General features: G+C 49.1%; 2 protein-coding genes across 2 annotated transcripts in view; one reads left to right on the top strand and one right to left on the bottom strand.

The window, feature by feature from the left end:
* The first annotated feature begins 334 nt into the window (after positions 1-334).
* Positions 335-715, top strand: LOC122378112. The gene has a single exon (XM_043358788.1). The coding sequence runs from the start codon at positions 335-337 to the stop codon at positions 713-715; it is 381 nt and encodes a 126-aa protein (XP_043214723.1).
* A 5,172-nt stretch (positions 716-5,887) lies between these two features.
* The window catches only part of LOC122378152 (replication factor C subunit 3-like), a 34,915-nt gene continuing 21,463 nt past the window's right edge, over positions 5,888-19,339 (bottom strand). Inside the window, exon 7 of the mRNA XM_043358881.1 lies at positions 5,888-6,577. Within this exon, the coding sequence (XP_043214816.1) occupies positions 6,392-6,577 (186 nt within the window). The 3' untranslated portion in view covers positions 5,888-6,391. The remainder of the gene's footprint in view (positions 6,578-19,339) is intronic.

Raw genomic sequence — 19,339 nt, 5'->3', positions numbered from 1 at the left:
CGGCTTCTAGAGGCGGCGCTTTGGTGTTTGTTCGGCGCCCGTAACGATGCGAAGCTCGCCTCTCAGTCGGTTCCTGTGCATTTGGCGTCCACCATTGACGTCATTAGCAGCTCACGCTGATATTCGCCGTTCCGATGTCGACCGCTGCGCAGTGACGTCAGCGGCGGCACGTGCGGCCGCCGGCACCGACCGGCCGTCACTCGACGGCGGCGTCACTCGGCTGTGTCACCTGCGGCCTGACGGACCTCCGCGGCCCTCCTCTGACCGCCAGTCGGGTACCGTCGGCTACACCTCACCGCCGCACTACCCAGTTTGGCCCAGATCATCTGCAGTCATGAGGCTGGCCATCGTCCTCCTCACGGCTAGTCTGGCCGTCTCTGCGCACGCCTTTTCATGCTTCTCATGCAAGAGCTCTTCGGCCATCAAGGGCGGTGTCTTGATCAAAAACCTCGACTTGCCGTGCGCAAAGTTCAACGGCAGCTCGGAGTACAAGCAGACCTGCCCCGAGGGCTTCTTCGGCTGCGTGAAGATCACCGACCCGGAGGACTCGACAAACGTCGCGCGCGGCTGCGTCCAGGAGGCTGAGATGGGCTGCAAGGAGGGCGACCCCAACTGCTACTGCGCCGTCGACCTGTGCAACGACTCGGAGCGCGGCTGGCCGTCGGCCGCGCTGCTGCTCTCGGCCGTCATCGCAGCGCTCCTGGGAGGACGCTAGACGATCGACGGGTTCATCGTGCGAGGAGCGAAGCTGCCGTACGCTGTTCATGCTGGCGACGAACGCAGTTTATCGGCACTTGTAGCATTTTCTAGGTGATTTTCACATCGCTACATCGCCGGCTCATGAGCAGCAAGAGGAAGACGTTCTTATGGCTGTTCTCGTTTGATGGGCTGTGCCATAATCGCACCGCACCACTTCTCTCGTATCGTCAGGGGGGACTGTTTCCTTAAGAACCGTCTCGTCAGGCATCTTCTGCGTACGTCGCAGAAGCATGCCGTTTTACTAGGATCTAAACAGAGCTAGTTTTCGGGTGGATAGACTGAGAGGCACCTCAAAGCCCTATATCATAAAAAACGGACTTGAGGACTCGGTTAAAAAGTTGATACCAGTGAAAACGTGTGTTCGTGGAGACGTATACACGAGTTGTCATCAAGTACCTGTGCTTTATTGGAAAACAATTGTTAGAACATTATTACATACCTATCTTTGAAACAAGCTGATTGTAGCAGGTTCACAAGCCGTTTTCAACAGCCAGGTCTTGTAGCCAATACATGCATCTTTCATTAATTTGTGGTAATGTGACGCTGCATTCGACATGGTGACCTGACCTCAGATAAGTTGGGTTTGTGTCACAAAATGGACAACAAATCCATGCGGCGGCTGCTGAGGTAGTCATTAATAGAGGTGACTGTGTTGTGTGTTCGTCTCTTAGTCAAATATTAACTCTTTGTGCATGATTTTCCTTTATGCTTGTTCTGTATTGTGTCGCATGTGCGTTTACTTCCGAACATTAACGGAAGCTTCAATGTTTTACGGTGCAATAAAGTTTTAAATTAGTTTGGTAATTAGACTACTGGAAGTCGATGAGTGAGGAGAGGAGCTAGATGGTGCTGAGCAATACAAAACTAAACCAATGACTTGGTTACACCATAGCTATTCCGATATGAAGTAAGTGACTAAAAATAGTTCGGAGTCAGAACCAGTCCATGTTACTTATGGGGACCGGAACGGAACAAAACGCCACTAATTGGATGAAAACGTTTCACCTTATTTCTCTACGAAATCGATCATTTACTCAAGAGCACAGAAATCGCTGTAAAGAAAATATAAGAACTTTATAGGTACCTCCAATAATAGATATCCATAGGGCTTTGAGTCAGAACTAAAACATTCCGTCAGAACTAAAACATTCACGGTACCAGGTGTAGACCGCTATGGCCAATCCACGGCCAAGCTGACGTAGGTCACATATTTTTTTAGTGATACTAACGGAAGCACAAAACTAGCAACTCCGTCCCGAAAGCACGGTTGATCCATAAGCTATCGGATCGTCTTAGGCAAAAAAGGATTTTCATTTTCAGAGTATCCGCATCAATATCACCTTTCAGAGTATCCGCATCATCATCATATCAGTACCTATCTGCAAGAAACCGGCGCGGTGTGGGGCCTCACATAAAGGATGCGTGGGGAATAAAGGGCACCTTCTGAGAACCAATATTATCAACTAACCACGGCCATCGCCAGGTCCAGGTCCAGGTCCGGGGGCGGAAACCGGTGAGTGGGGCGGCGATTGGCAGCGGCCCGGCCGGCTGGCGGGCCCTGCCCCCTCTCTTGGCACGGCCCATGACAGGTGCGGCCGTGACCGGTCCGGACGGGCGCCGCCACAGCGGCCAGTGCAGCCCGCTGCAGTCAGGATGGCGCACACGCCGTCCCTGCTGCCGCTGCTGGTGCCAGTGCTGGTGGTGGTGCTGGGCTGCGGCCCGCTGCCGGCCGAAGCACTGCGCTGCTACGCGTGTGCGCCGCTCGACACCAGCCAACAGAGCTTGGCAACCCGACTGGTGCTGAAGTCCCTACCTCTTTGCGACAACTTCAAGCCGCATCGGCCGCAAACGCGCTTCATCATGGACTGCCCCGCGATGAGCAACGCCTGCATTAAGACAGACAAGCTGCGCACCTGTTTCGTGTCTCTGCGCAAAAAGGAGCGCTGTGAGGACGGCCGGTGCACCTGTCTGACGGACCTCTGTAACGGGGCTCCGTCGGCGGCGGGCGCAGCCTGGCTGCTGATGGCACCCCTGGCCGCGGCTCTGGCGGTCGGACATCAGAATTGGTGACTGTGAGTGAACCGTGTGGCCTGTGTGATATGCCGCGGAGGAAAGTGATGAGAGGTGAGACGTGAGTGGAAGGAATAGAATAGGCGAGGAAGAAATAATGATGAGCCGCGATAATGGAAGGATCAGTCTTGATGACGATGGACGACAAGTGATGAGCTTCTGTACTGTAGCTGTGAACGGCTGATTTGTATGTCGTTGTCCGGAGCTCGAAAAGATAGGACAGCGTAGAGTGCCACGCAAAAGATGTGTCAGCGAAGGAGCGACACCACAAGAGTAGCTAGGAAGTAGTGGTGTCATTTTCAGAAAACGTATGTCCAATGTCCGTCCAATGTCCAATACTTACGTCGACTGTCCGTCCAAAAATGTCCGAGCCAGCCATTTGTCCAAAGATGTCCGACACCTACGCAATGCTTTACACTCAACACTGTTATCTAATTTGCTTTTAATGAAGCGTCACCAGCTCGGAAATGTTAATCATATCGATTGCTGAGCTTTCTAATATAGCCAATCAATGTTAAACACGATTACTTTATAAAAATGTCGAGGTGTAGCAGGCGAATGTCCAATGTTGTCCAAAGCCTGCTGTCATTGTCCAACCGAATTCCGAATCGGACATTGGACAAGATCGGAATTCCGAAGATTCAAGTTCCGATTGACACCACTACTAGGAAGGCGGTATCAGCGGAGGGCACTGTTACGCAGAGAGGCTCTCGCCACGACTACCAGCTCTCGTCAGATCAAACTGAGTGAAGTGACCGTATCGTACTGGAAAACTGGCAGATCCTCGCTGAATCACCGCAACGTCGAAGGCAGCAGCCCAGATTCATGATAGCTACCTATAGCATATGTAAGACTATCGAGAAATACGAAAATCCGACGATCGAGAGCACAGCAGTCACTGACTCATCGATGGACTCGGCTCCAGTGACGAGGAAGAGAACGCTGAATCAGACGTGAATTCGAGACTAATCAAACATTGTCAAAGAGTGCATTATGAAAGAAAGTGGCCCAGGGAATGGCATTAAGCGGTACTGCTGTGTATAACCAAAAATAAGCAGCTATTAAAAACAGCAGCAATGTGCGATAGTGCTGAAGAGATGCTCTTGACAGTCATATGAAATACGGGCACGAGATTAGTGCTTGCGGCAGTGAAAGAACATAGATAAAACGTGAGAAATTGCCCACCATGTTTAAACCCATTCAAAGTAGGTAGAGGTACTGTGACCGAAAAGATTGAGCATAAGCATTTTATGCGCGATTATGTATATGTAAACACGAGTAGGTATATCATTCTACATTCGCTTACGTGAAAAGCAGCAATGTAACATGCGGATGTTGATGTATTTTTTAATGCTTGAAGACATGTATTTCTAACACATGAATAAATATTGTGTGCTGATAATTGGGGCCCATCAAAAAGGATGGTGAAGGTTAATAGTAAACGTTAATTGCCTCAAGCAGTGCAAAGCATGGCATAATAACTGTACAACACTTTTGTAAATCGTTGAATCAAATTGATCGGACAATCCACGTGGCCAATGAAATCCTGGCTAGTCAATGTGATTCAACTGGTCAAATTAAAACTAAACGTCTTCGCTCTATTTTCACCTCTGCCCATTCAGACATAGATGCAGTCACCTCAATTTTGAGTTTATTTCGTAATTCCACGGCCTCAACTACACCCGAGGAGATGCAATAATGCGCAGCAGGGCGCCGGCGTGCCCATACGTGACTTCACCCTGTGCCATCGCTGGCAGGCGCCCCGCTCTGAGTTATGACCAGCTCGTCACTGTCCTCGCAGGCGTCGCCCACATGACTGGTTCTGCGCGCCTTCGCAGTCTGCGCTGAAGTATCGACCACCGCTCAGTCTGACTTCACCCCGATAGTTTTTGAGTCGGTGATGCCACTCGGGGGGCGGGCCACGCTCACCCGTCACCCAGACTGCACTCTCAGTGGCCCGCCAACAGAGGGAAATCAATAGTGCCCTGATGGACATCGCCCCAGCCGAGACCCATAGTCTTGTCCCGAGGTTGTAGACTCGAAATACAGCCGGGGCGATACCAAAATACACACCCGAAATAAAATTTCGATCAAATTTCGATGGCATTTTATTTTGCATATACATGATGTCTCGTCTTGAAGAGAGTAAAAGACTACGTGGCATTAGCGACTAGAATGATACTCTTCCCATAATAGGCCAGCATTTCCCTCAAAGGAAACTATACGCGGCATTGATGGCCATCATTGTTGCAAAACTTATGCATATTTCTATAACGTCACATTCATGAGTCTGCATTGCTAACTCCTTATCTAGCGCTCAATTGCGGCCGGGATTGCAGCATCATTACCAATTTAGTCGCGGTTCCCGCCTTAGCCCGGTCGATGGGGAGCTGTTCCACGGCGAGACACAGCAATGTTCCCTATCGTCAGCGATCACTAGTTGCTACCACACTGACAGTACCTCTTTAACCGCCTCACTCGCTATTAAATAGGCAAATTTTTCACGACTCCCTGGCATCGATCCTGGCACAAAAAAGCTGGCATTACGCTGCGGGCCCAGCAGGCGGGACGGAGTAGCTGCCAACCCGACATCACGGAAGCTCATCGTGCCGTGTCTCCGCATCCAACTTTCTTCCGAAAGCAACAAATATTCATGCTCCATCACGCGGAGTACATCGCGACTGTACTCGTAATGCTGTTACCACAGATAACAGCAGTACTACTGTTATCTGTGCTGTTACATATCCCGATACTCAACAGCTGAATCTGGATAAAATGCTTTGTTTGCGATGCCTACGGAATGGGATTCACTCACATGGGCTTCTCATGAAGGAAAACGAGCGACCCTGAAACTTCAGATACTGAATTATTCATGCTGCTGAATCCTTGGACGCTGCGCCATTCCTTATATTTACTATCTTTTTCGGGCTACTGCACTAACAGGTTGGTCAATGTATGCGGCTTGCAATTCGAATTAAATCCCAGCTCGGTGAGCAGGCATTCTCGCTTGCCAACATAAACCTTTAACACTGGATGAAACCCAAATTAAATACACACCTACAAACAAAACATCGTGTATTCAACAGTGAGCATCCATTTTCAGGGGACGTCGCACCAAAAACTGGTGCTGGTCTCGCGCCAACAGGACACGACCACGCGGTCGTTATCACCCCACATTCAGCATCGTCCAGCATCTAGCTGCTCATTGACATCCGTGTCATCCTTCAGTCCACTTTTCCCACTCTCCTTCAGTCCCCCCGTCCCATTCTCTCCCATCCTTCAGTCCACCTGTTCCACTTCCTACCCTCCTTCAGTGAACTCCCTCACGTTCTCATCATCACGCCTCCTCTCATCATCAGCCTTTTGTGATTGGTCAGTCCACATGGTCCTCCCAGCATCTCCCTCACATTTCACCGGGTCCTCGTCGAGAAAGCGTCTCTAGCGCTACAGCCCCCCCCCCCCCCTCCGTCAATCACTTCACGTTGCATGTCCATCATGTTCTCATCGAGGAAGCGTCTCTAGCGCTACAGCCCGCACCCCCCCATTCCTCATTCACTTCACCTTACATATCCATCATGTTCTCGTCGAGGAAGCGTTTGTAGCGCGCCATGAACTTTGCGACGAACGCCTCCAGGTGGTAGATGTGTTTGGAGCCGAGGTTAAGTCGGTGCTCGTAGGCGGCCGCCTCGGCCGTCAGATCCGACTTGAGCTGGCTGTCGCAGTTGCGAATCAGCTCCCGCAGCAGGCCCTGGAGACAGACAGAGGGTCAGACTGAGAGGAACCGTCTCCTCGTGCTGGAAGGAGGTGTAAAACAGAGCGAGTCAAGGAGGCAGGGGGTGTTTAGGAGCTACAAGACGTGTCGTCATCCTGTGAGCGTCACAGACAGAGCGGGCGCTGTGGTGCTTGTGTGGGCGAGATGAACTCGTCGAGTCCTATTGCCACAAGCAGAATGGTCAGGAGGAGAGGTATGTGATAGGGCGGTGTGTGTGGAAAACGGCGAGATCGGGAGGTTTTGCCAGCGCGGACCAGCTAAGGTCAGCCAGCACCAGTGGCACCACCGGCCGTGCTGCTTTAGCAACAGCACGAGCCGTGCGCAGTTAGCGTCAGACCATGCCGCCAGGCACGTCCGTGAACTGAGATCATACTGAGACAGTAAACAGTGCACGACATGGTCGGCCGTCCAGCCTACAGCCCACCAAACATGGGCTCGTGGGCGCTCAGCTAGCAGCATCCAGCCTGAGCGCATCCCATCGCTGGATAAGGTGCAATCCTTTTGGTAAGCTTTGGTAATCCTGTTATTGGACTGGCCAATATACAGCTCGGACATCATACTGGCTCACAAAAGAATAGCATAGCCAAGACCGTCTAAAACCAACAGTACAAAAGCGGACAGCCTGGGCCCCCATGGATCCCGAGGACAGCATTGGTTGAGATGTGGCAAGACAGGAACAACTAGGAAGCTCAATTCATGAAAAATGCCTACCCGGATGATAGGTGAAAACCAGAGGAAAAAAGGCAAATAAGTTCAAAAAAGTTGTGAAATATACGGGTGATGGACAGCAATTTACAGTCCTCACTTCAACAATGCCGTAATCAGCAGCCCAATTTTCCGAATGCCCGCTCGTTACGCGAGCTCACTCCCAAATAGCCCACTCATCACCCGAGCCCAATGCCCGATCGTTGAAAGAGCCGTCAGGGAAAACGTCAAACACATCAAACCGGGTGGCACCGGCGGCGCCGCCGACTGCCAGCTAGCTCACCGACTCTCGGATCGCCATAGGCCACTCCGCAGGCCAATCCAAACATGCCGTGTTGACTGCAGCGGCGTCAGAGACGGCGTGGTTTCGGCTTCGCTCAGCCGGACCGAGTCTGGGCCCACGGGGCTGGGTCTGAGGGGCTGTGCTGCCGAGGCAGAGTTAGGAGCTGTCGGGGGACTGTACCACCAGGGCCGGGGCCGAGGTTGTTTAATGGTGGCTTATGCTACTGCTGGGACAATGTTTGGGGACTGTGCTGCCGCGTCCAGGTCTGACGCCCCCCCCGGGACAGGCCTAGGGACTGTTTATTCGGGGCCGGGGCTGTCTCTGGCTCGGCACCGAGGCTGGCTGTGTCCGGCCGCTGCCGCCGGGTCGGGTTTGGGGCTGTGCTGCCGCCGGGCCGGGGCCGGGGTCGGGTTTGGGGCTGTGCTGCCGCCGGGGCCGGGGCCGGGGTCGGGTTTGGGGCTGTGCTGCCGCCGGGCCGGGGACGGATCGATGGATGCTGGCGCCACCCTCTCCCATCCAACTCTCGGCCCGACGGCGGCCTGCAGAGCGCAACGCAGTAGAAAGGTCCCCCTTCCGGCTGATAAAGCCACGTCTAGTCCGGCCAGCCAACCAGCCAACCAATCGTCACATAATTCGGAGAAGGGGATATGAATATGCACTGCGATTGGCTAAGGGGATATGAATAAGCACTGCGATTGGGTTATCGAGCATGACCTGAGACCCAAAAGTTATTAGCATATGTCCCCTAGTATATAAAGTATATAAAATAAATAAATATGTAAATATACAAATATATAAGGCATATAAAGTATATATCACCTATATTGTTAACTTCACGTGGCAAGTCAAACACAAAGGTCCTCCAATTACTCATTACACATACATGATGTATGGTAAAGTCTGCTCCCTAAATACCACGAAAGCTTATATAATTCTTATTAAACTTATACAATATTTACGGGTACAAGGCCGACCGCCAGTCGCTACCGTTGTCCGCGTCCAGTAAGTGCGGCCGATGATTCATGCCCCTCCTCAGAAGCAGTGACAGCGAGTTTAGCGATTCGTTCCGGTCACCGAGCCCACAAACCATGAATTCCGCCCCGTCTCGGACAGATGCCGCGCCGGCCGGCCGGTCAAGATAGCCTCTCAGAGACCGCCACAATAGCTCGTAAATCTGCCAGCCGGTATCGCCCGCCGCAATGTCCCACTCTTAGCATCCATAGATGCCCGTGCAATATTTAGACTCGTTCGTCCGAGAAAGTCCGGTAACCGAAGCGGCGTGCACTGTCACTGAGGAACGACACGAAGGGTCAGATATGCAAGATATAAACAAAAAGTGGGCACTCGTCTTTTAATTTCCAAGAAAAAGAGTACATTGAGTTTACATTTAAAGCAACTGATACACTTTGAAAGTTCATAGGGGTCAAACATGTGAAATACTCCAAACACAGCCGTCAAAACAGGATGACCTTTTAATGTTGTTAATGATCGTTGAATTTAACAGAGCCACCAGATTGACCAGACTGTCGTTCACGGCCTCATACAGGTGGGGTCGGCCGTATAGAGATGCGTCGTTCATCAAAGGACCTGCACCGAATTCGACATATTCGATATTCAGCCATCAAGGTGGCACGTCGCGCGGCGCGCTCCAATTTACTGTCTGACAGTCAAACTTATTAGAACGCCGGCTAATCCGCCATGCAAGTTGTCAAAAATGAATGTAGCCGATTAACTGATAAGTCGTCTTGCGGCAAATTATGGTGATAACATATCTTCAAAGGTACGTATGTTAATTATTTCATGAGCTATATCATAGAGGCGGATCCGGATTTTCTTCGGCCAGAGGCTAACTGCATGAGGGCGGCATGTTTCCCACCTATCAGGGGCGGCAAAACGTACAATTATGGCGTGTATGGTGAAAATTGAAGACAACTTCCCCCATTTATATTTCATCTGATGCTAGTGGGCATAGTGATGTTTGTAGTGTTGCGGCGTCCCGTTTCGTCGCTCCGCAGGGCGGCAAATTTTTTCGGTTAGGGGTTTTAGCCCCCCCCCCCCCCAGCCCCTCCTCTGGATCCCCTGGAAGCCCCACCCCCGATATATCAATCTATGAATCCACTCATCCCGCCTGCAGTCACAGTAGGATTCCTGGGCATACTAGAAAATTGAACAGCATGCACGTAAATCATCGTATCCCGAACCTATCCCGTACTATCAAATCCTGGTAGTGTTTCAATAGAGAATTGCTGGACCTCTGCTTCCCCAAACAGCCCCCCCCCCTCGCCAGTCCAGCGCTTTTGGCGACACCCTGGCGGGCGGGATGCGTCATGACTGGGGGGGGGGGGGGGGATAGCCAACGGGAGGCCGTTTAGACCCGGAGGACAGAGGGCCGGAGCGCCGTTACGCCGCCGGCGCCACTCCGCACTCTCTCCAATCGATCATGGCCACGCTGCCAGACCGCGACTTCCAGAGGTCAGCCGCGAGCCGGGCAGGGTCACGGGAGCGGTGACATCCCCAAAACGAGAGCGCCGGCATGGCTGGGCGGGCCACAGTGACTCGGTAATGAGAGTGCAGAGCGGCGCCCGAACACATACATACTATGAACGTCAAACCCCTTGAGACCCCACTTTTTTGCGATAATTTTTAAATGCGTCAACTTTCGTTGACAATATTCTGGCAACGTATGTTTCAGAACCTGCCGAAACTTTTATTACTAAGGTATTTTGACGCCAAACGATTATGGAAGGTACTTCTCATTCACTCGTAATGCTACGGTCAATTCAGGCCCGGGCAGAGGCTTGCGCTCGGCCACACTCGAGCCCCGCCACCAGCGCCATCTGCTCTAAATGCCATCTACCAGCGCCCGCTACCGCTACCAGCTACCGCCCACCATCAAGCCTGAATGGAGCGAGAGACGCGAGTGACCGGTCGCCGGGCAAGGAGCGCCGGAGGGGTAGGGCGGAGCTTAGCGCTGACGTCATTGCGTGGCTCCGCCCCATGAGCGCGTAGTCTACCCAAACAGCAGATTCGTTCCGTGAAATTTAACATTACAAGTGAATGAGAAGTACCTTTCATAATCGTTTGGCGTCAAAATACCTTAGTAATAAAAGTTTCGGCAGGTTCTAAAACACTTATTGCCAGAATATTGTCAACGAGAGTTGACGCATTTAAGAATTATCGCAAAAAAGTGGGGTCTCAAGGGGTTTGACGTCCATAGTAGTTCCGGGGTGGAGAGAGATGCCCTTAATTCACGCTGAATGAAGAGATGATGCTTTAAGGATCGTGAAAAGTCCATTTAAAACATGATTCCAGGTCAAGGTCACACATGACCCATTTTGACCCAAAGCAGTTAATTTATCCTAAATAAAACGACCTTTTTAGGTTACAAAATAGTCGAGGTGAGTGAGCCAGTTTTAGAATACAACAATACCTGCTGACAACAGAAGAATGTGTGCGATCACATATCCAGTATCCATATCAAGCAACAAATGATACGAAAAATGATGTAAGTGCAAAAAAAACGCAGGCGCGATCCCCAATATTGATAAAACGTTCTCATGCTGACGCATTGGGACACGAGCTGGCTAATGATCCGATAAGTGAGATTGTTCCCTCACATGCAGCCGAGAAATGATGCCTGCCTCAGGTCCACTTATGCTGCTCGCCTATCCTTTTCGCGTAACATTAACGGCAAAAAAAGAGACAATAATTACGTAACAAGCAGGCCCCAAAACTACGACGGACAGCTCCAATGATAGACGGAAGACTAACTAACACCCTGTAAACGAGATAAACAATAAAAATAATTATGTTCCATTAAGTTTATGCAAAGGTTTGCATACGATACAAAAGTTTGCTTCCGGTTAATTACACCGTAACACACGAGTTGACGACGTAGCCACACCGACCAGTCAGCAAACACAAAAAAAAAAATAAGCGCTGGAACTGTCTAGCAGGTAAGAAAAAAAACACGAGGAAAATTGCAATCACACATACGGCAAACCACGCCCCATGAACGGGAAACAGCCGCCGTGCACCCCAAATACCTATCTGGGCTGCTACAGGCAACACACGGAGGTCAAAGCTATCCCTGTCAGCGCTGCAGACAGGGATAGGCAACAGGAATAAATTAAGAACGCATCTCATAAGAAGGAAAGAAGTCAACCATCCTTCCAGCCTCGTCTGATACCGGTGACGTAGTTCAGTCGCTGAAGTGTAATACTAGGTAGAGGCGATTACTTCGTAAGTCGGTGATGCTCGTGAGTCATGGGTCGCATTTCCAGACCTAAGGGCCGCGCTGGGTTTAATGCCATCGTCGACAGAATACCGCCGGTTCTGAGCTTACGTAAGTCCATCGCACGCCGTACTTCATTGGTCGTTGTCGGGCTTCATATCTCGCTAAAATATAGATGACTGTATATAATAAAGACACTAGCACGCTTGCAGAAAGAGGTCATACGCGGCACAACTCTACCTGAGGATGCCCATTCCCCAGGTAGCAGCACCCTGAGTCGCACAAACGAGCATTTTCAGGATGTATTCGGCACCAAAATGACATGCCGGCCTCAACAGACTGGCATATATTTTTGTGCAGTCCCATACTCCCATATTTGAGGAGGGTGTATTTAAGCATGAACAGGGTGCCCATAAGTTTCTTTACACCTATTTTTACATTATTGGCCATTACTACCACTTTGAGAACAGCAAGAAACATGATATGCTATTGGCATGAGGCTGACTATGTCTCGTATCAGAGGTAACCCTTTTCATCGCCCCAGGCCAGGCTACTTTAAAAACGGCCCAGGGTGGTCGATCCCACACCTATTCCGGCTACGTGAAATTGGGCAAATCGAGGGTGGTAAGGTTGCAGAGACGTATGATGTACCCCGCACCACGGTTAATTATTGATGGAAACGACATTCTTGCACAATTAAACTTGGAAAAGAAAATGGCGCTACGGTCGGCGACGGCTAGCTGTGGTTGCGAATGTCGTGAAAATCGTTTGTTCGGAGGCTAAGGGCAAGCGGGACACTGTGTGCGAAAATTTACAATGCGATTATCAGGGAAGGGGATACCAACTATCTATCAACTATCAAACATGAACCAAAGATAACAAATATCAAAGCTTTTAACATACATGTTTTCATATGTATTGATTTTAGAACCGCACATATGGTTTCTTTTCTATCACAAAAAAAAAACAAAAACAAAAAACAAAAAAATCAGCAGCATTGGCAGATTACAGGCTCTGCAAATAGGGTAAAAGTTGACTACATTAAAGTGGAATAAAAAATTACTTGAAATGATGAGTGAGTATTCAAATATCAGTATAAACCTCATTAGTAAGTCAATGGTAATTAGGCCAAAGAACGCGATCAAATGTCCTCCATCCACGCAGTGAGGAACTGAGCTAAATAGTGATGGTATAGGGCGCAATACACGCTGATGTGATAACAGAACATCATAAAATACCAATAAAACAGGTTGTGAGCGCCAAAAAGGACGCCTCTCAAATACTGTGGAGGTCACTCATTGCAGCGGTTAACCGTTTCTCCGAAAAAAAAAAATGCGTATTATTGAGAAAAAACTGTTCGGAAGCAGGTCAGATGCCCTGTTCGGCAGCACTGGGCGTCATCAGGCACGCGTCAAAACGTACCCACAACTGCAACAAACACCGCTTTTCTAGCTACTATGACGAACATGGTTTAAGGACTAACCCAATCAAAAACGAATGGAAAATTTGCGATTTATCTTGGAACACAGCCCGAAAGATCTGGGACACGAAGCCCAGCCTAGCTGAGCTCGCGGGGTGACTAAAATCGACATCTTCGAATATTTTCGTTACTTGGCTCCAAGATCTTTGGAAAACATACCCTTTTTGTTGAACGATAGGCTAAAAAACGACAGTTCTTGTAAGGTGTAAATAAACGACCCCAGTACACTCGTATATATTTTATTGGATGGAACACCTTGTATGCGTGTGAATGTACATTGTACACACCCGACTTCACCTGTCGGGCGTAAGCCTGTTGGTGATTTTTGACAATACAAGCATGCAAGACAAGGGAGAGGAGGCGCAACCATCAGCGCCAACTACCGGATGGTCAGAGAACTCATAAGTGTCGCTATAAAGCGAAAACATTCGGCGCCCTTATCTGAAGCAAGTCGCTTAATCGGTGGCGGAGGGATACGTCATGGCCATGAACCTCTCCTACCAGAGATCTAATGAATAAACTACAGCTGGAGAGAGACTAGCTCCTTCGAGTATCCAGATCAACACCTTTTTAAAATGCTCACGACTTCAGCCTTCAGTTTCCAAATCAGTTACTAAAATGCGTCGATGACGGAACACACCTTCTGAAAGTGAGCGGTCAAGCCGCATAAACGAGGGTCTCGCGCAACCATCATCAATATCAAGTGATTGTATCATTGAACAAGCATCACCTGGACTCGAGTTCGACCGACTGTTCCAATCTAGATACCCTGGCAGTTGCTGGTGTACTAGAGCTTCCGCCGTCCACCGCCAGAGCTAGTCACTAGGTCGACGTCGAGGGAAGTCTGGAAGACTGAGGTAGGGTAGGGCCTTGTGTGGGGAGCGTGGTATGGTGGATTGGAGGCGGTCACGTAGTAGGTGTGACTGCCTAGTCAACAGACGAGCAACCGTGCCAACTGCCGCACCAAAGCACAAATCATGTTGCAGCACAATAGTTACTGGTAATCGGCCGCAGCTTAACGTTTAATCCCGAGTGTGCAAGGCACACCAACTTCTGGAACAAAGCCCCTTTCTTATGTAGGGGAGAGTGGGGCAAAGCGGCCACCCTAACGCTTCTCACGATGCCAACGCTTGATTTTTAAACTTGGAAAGATTCTTTCTATACCAATGTAATCCCTATTAAGTTGTCTTTTATTTCAACTGCGTTTTATTTCCAAAGGCGTTCACATATGAAAGATATTGACAAAACTTTAAACCTATGCATATTGGCCACTTTGCCCCATACCCTGGGGCAAAGCGGCCACCGGCGTCTTCTCAAGTCCCGATATGAGAAACAAAATAGTTGCCTCGTGTACGACTAGGGTATTTGATGGTGACAAGGTTAAGCGAGGATGGATGTTTACTTTATCATCTTCCACCTGTAGGTAAACAAAGAAAGGATTTTCATGACAAAAAACATTTAATTGCATTATTTGGTAGCTCATGCAACTAAAAAGTGGCCAAGATGAATGCATGACGACACATTTGAATATAAATAATGTTTTTTATCCAGATGGAAACAACTTATGGCCAATTGGGGGGTGGCCACTTTGCCCCGGCCACTTTGCCCCGCGCATACCGTCCGAGACAAAAGTATTCCAGCTTAGCTATTAGTGGGGTAAAAAACATTAAAATTGGTAGAATACATTTACCATAACCATGCAATGCATGGACAAGAACGCTTATAAAAATTCCAAACGGTTATGGAATAACATAACATTTAAAAATTGTAAACATAGTTGGTAACCTGGCAAGAAACGCTTTTCCGTGTTTCACAGAACAATGGTGATGGGCCTGAAACCCCGGTCTGGCTCATTCGAACGACCGTGAGAAAAGTATAATTGGAAACCATAAATTGGAACTGACGCCAGCTATGAAGGGCTAAAACGATGGGTGGCCGCTTTGCCCCGGGTGGCCGCTTTGCCCCACTCTCCCCTAAACGTAATAAAGTGGAGCTTCACTATTAATCATGCATGTAATGAATGCAGATTGCACGTTGCCAATGTATTATGAATTCATGGATGTCGAAATGCCCATTTGCACATACCAGGTACATGTCAGGCGAGAAAACAAAACAGGTATGTAGGTTTACTATTTCACAAATTCAAACAAAAATCAGCAGTTGGGCATTGCAGAGAAGTCCACAATAGCAGAAGAAACACATGCATGCATGGCATGCGTATTTGACATGGGCAATATCTTTAAAATGCTTTCCCACTGCATTCACAGCACACATGCATAAGCCCCTTTCCAGTCGGCCTTACCCAGTGACAGGGACCGCCCGTCCGCGGGTATTTACCGAAAACACGGCTGTGGATATTGGAGAAAGTGGCTCAGACACTTGGCAGGAGGAGCAGGGGACATTTTCTTTCCAAAGAGTGTTCGGGGCTGCGGAAAGATATCGATAGCAGACTCGGTGGGGCGCCATCGGTAGCTGTCGCTCGAAGCTTTCTGAACAAATAGCCAAGGGTAGCCCGTCTGGCCAGCTAATTCTGATTTCTGAATTCTGGAAATCAGGCCAGTATTTTTTTTTCAGCAAGAGAGAAAAATGGAGCCCGAAAAAATGACAGCGACGTATATATTGGGAAACTGCGATAAACTAGTGATTAATGGGAAAGATATAGCAGTGTGTTACCGACATAAAAACATCTCGTATATGCCGTAATGCCATTCTACCCAGAAAGCGTATAGCTGCATTGGTAAGCACAATGCACCGATGACATTTTAATGTGCTCATCGTCTAATCCTAATGCTTTGTAATCCATAAGCTTTAGCAAAACCCGATCGGACTTCCCCGAATCAAGCGAATAAAGACTTCCATAACATCAACCAAACAACAATCAATAACGATCCAATGTGGCGCAGGTTCACAGGAACCATCAATAATTGGACGCCATTTAATTGCGTCCCAGAAAAGCTATTTCTGGCACCTAAAAGCTGACTCGCCCCAAAATTGGTCCTCAGCACCTATTTGGTGGATACCAGCACCAATCATGGAAAATGACCTTAATTAGCTGTTTCTGGCACCTATTCATCGGTACGCCTTATTCTTTTTTCTGAATCTGGCACCTAAATGCTGAGCGTAGCACCAATCTGGTAGAAAAATGAACTACTGGCTGGTAGAATCATGTTGTTCTGGTATAATGACCCCTGGAGTCTAGCCTAAAGGTTGCCAGTGCAGCTACACTCTAAGACAGCCCCGTAGTGATCTCAGCATTGTATATGACGTTTAAGTAAGCAAATAATATTAATTTGTTTGAAAAAAACAGTCATTTAAATATTTAAAAGCATTTATTTGTAATGCTTAAAGGGAAACATTTTTGTGAGTAATTGTCTCGATTTTGACCATTAAAACGGGTATTGTATTTTTTGACGTCATCAAATAGCTCCAAAAAAGAAATGTAATGTTTTCATTCCGTTCAAGGCCGCTGAAGAAACGCGGGATCTTGCGTGGGACATTGTCCGTTGTTTGCCGCGCAGAGTTGTGCCGTGGTTGTGCCTTTTTCATCCGTTTCTTACGTATGGCATATGTGTGCATGAAGCTTTGATTTTGTTTTTGGTTATTGTGTGGCCGGTCAGTCAAACGCCCCTGTAGAAACCGGATGCTGCGTTTGATCGAGATGGAGTCAGACGATGATTGCAGAAAGCTAATAATATTGAAAAGAAGGCCGGTTGTGTGGCATGTCTGTTCAGAGTTGACATTTTGCTTTACTCCAGTTTATGACCTGAGAGCCTGGCTGGAAGTGACGGATCCAAACTTGTCACGTTAAAATGGCTGAGGGTGCAATAATCTCTAGTCTCTATATAGCGGGCTGGTAGGTATAGGAGCGTCTCGCTATGCTGCACCATAGCTGGCTAGTGATTGTCTTTTGGCTAGAAATGGCATTAATCATTATCTCCACTGGCGAAAATGGCACTTGACATCACCGAATGCAACGTTCATGTTGTTAGGATACATAAAATCAGGAAGATTACGCGAATTAGGTAGACAAACGTGGAATAAAATAGGTGCTGGATGTTTTGGTTTTGGTGCTGAATCAGCAAACAGCAAATACGGAGTTCAACTAGACGATCTGGCAACTTTGGGCTGTGTGGAAGCAATTAGGTGCCAGATTCAGATATTAGGGTCGAATAAGCATTTTGGGGCTGATCAGCAATTAGGTGCCAGAAACAGCTTTTTAGGGACCAGAAACAAATATTCCCCTCAATAATTTAGCACCAAAAAGATTAGTTCGTTACAAATTCCTACAGATACAAGCATCTGGAGACATTAATATTTACTAAGTTAGGAACATTTTTGGCAAGACGGGCATCAATAGCAATCGAGCAAACAATCGAGCCGAGTAGTCACCGAAGACCTAGTCTGTGAATGAGAGGGCAACTATTCAAGCGCCACAATCCTCTAAAGACCACATCCGTGTAAAAAAAACAGTAAAATAATGCAGGTTAAAAAAGACTCAAAATAGACATGGCGGTATGGATGTGACGATTCACCAGGTACACAGGCTGGAAATGCTAGGTATTGGCCTAGAACAGCTCTGCCAGCAACCGGTTCAACGCGTTCGAGATGATTCGAGATAACTTCGCACACGCAGATTAACAAACAAACACATTTCCTGCACCGTATCAACAGGTGCAAAAATCCTTGACCTCCAGCTCTCGCAGGTGCAGGAATGTTTCCTGTTGACGAGCGAGTGTTTGTGTATGGTTGCAAGCCAAACCCCCAGCCAGCAGCGCCCACCCCACTGCCTTGTCTCTCCACCTCAACTGCGGCAGTTACTATCCCTCATCCCCTCACCATCTTTTCTTCCACTCACCCACACACCCTCTAGCCGCCGTCTCGCTGCCGAGACACGCCACAGAGTGCCAGCCGATGGACCCAAACTCGGCGCCCATGGCTGCCTACTGACTGGACCACGCCGGCCCGCCTAGCACTGCCTCTAATAAAGGCCCGGTCACACACACATGACGTACCGCCGGCGCAGACCGGCGCATTGCAAAAAGACCAGTGCGTCGTCGTGCGTTGATGTGTGACCAACTTTTGTCAAGAGTCAGCAGGAAATAGCAGCTTTACAACGAATGCACAACGCGCTGCAAGCGCTTTGCCAGCGCGCCGGGCGTATACAGGGCACCTACATAGCGAATACAGAGCGCATAAAGTGCGCACACACAACGGATGCACAGCGGCTTGCTAGCGCACGGGACGCATGGATCGCGCGTACACCGCGCATTCAACGCACAGTCAGCGAACTTCACTTTGCAGCGGCGCAGTGGTCCGTCTTGCCTGTTGTCATATCAGTAGGACTAGGACGCCAAGGAGGGCACATCCTCATCGGCCCTCCATGGAATTTGAAGGGATATCAAGATGCCTCCCAAGGCAAAGGGACGAAAGGCGACCTGCACGAAGAAAAACACTAAATTCTGGCATCAAGAGCAGGAGGAATTGAAAGGAGCCTATGCACTATGCAGCAATGACGCAGAAGAGTTGCCCATTAGGGTAGAAGGAGAAATGAGGAGGTAGGGCGGGACCGTAGACATACGCCAGACGAACGCCGTGCGCGCTACATACTCGTTCAGCTCTTGTTTATCACGCCTTTATAGTCTATGCGTATCCGTTAGACATGCGTTAGAGGCACGTTATGTCCGCGCTAGGTATTCGCTACGCATCAGCCGACGAGCACACAACGAATACCCAGCGTGTGTTCCGCGTGTATCTGGCGCTGGCCCAACGCGCTCCGCGTGTGTCTGGCGTTCCTCTTCGTGCGTCGAGCTCAACGCACATTTTTGAGCATGCACAAAAATTGTCGACGCACGCAACGAATGACGACGCATGATACCGTTGGCCCAGCGCACTCGACGAACGAGTAACGAATGCATAGCGCAGGACGACGCACTGACCTAAATGAATGAATTTTTGGTGCGCGGGCCGTGCGTCGTGTATGTGTGACCGGGGCTTAACGCCCGTGTAACGGATTCAGCCGGGTCGCATATACAGCTG

This window comes from Amphibalanus amphitrite, unplaced genomic scaffold (genome assembly GCF_019059575.1).
Source record: "Amphibalanus amphitrite isolate SeventyFive unplaced genomic scaffold, NRLGWU_Aamphi_draft 000055F_arrow, whole genome shotgun sequence".
NCBI lineage: Eukaryota > Metazoa > Arthropoda > Thecostraca > Balanomorpha > Balanidae > Amphibalanus > Amphibalanus amphitrite.
Note: the sequence above shows the minus strand (reverse complement) of the source record. Positions and strands in the feature narration are given on the sequence as shown.

Excerpts from the sequence above, each read along its gene's own strand:
- LOC122378112 (XM_043358788.1), top strand. The coding sequence starts at position 335 with ATGAGGCTGGCCATCGTCCTCCTCACGGCTAGTCTGGCCGTCTCTGCG.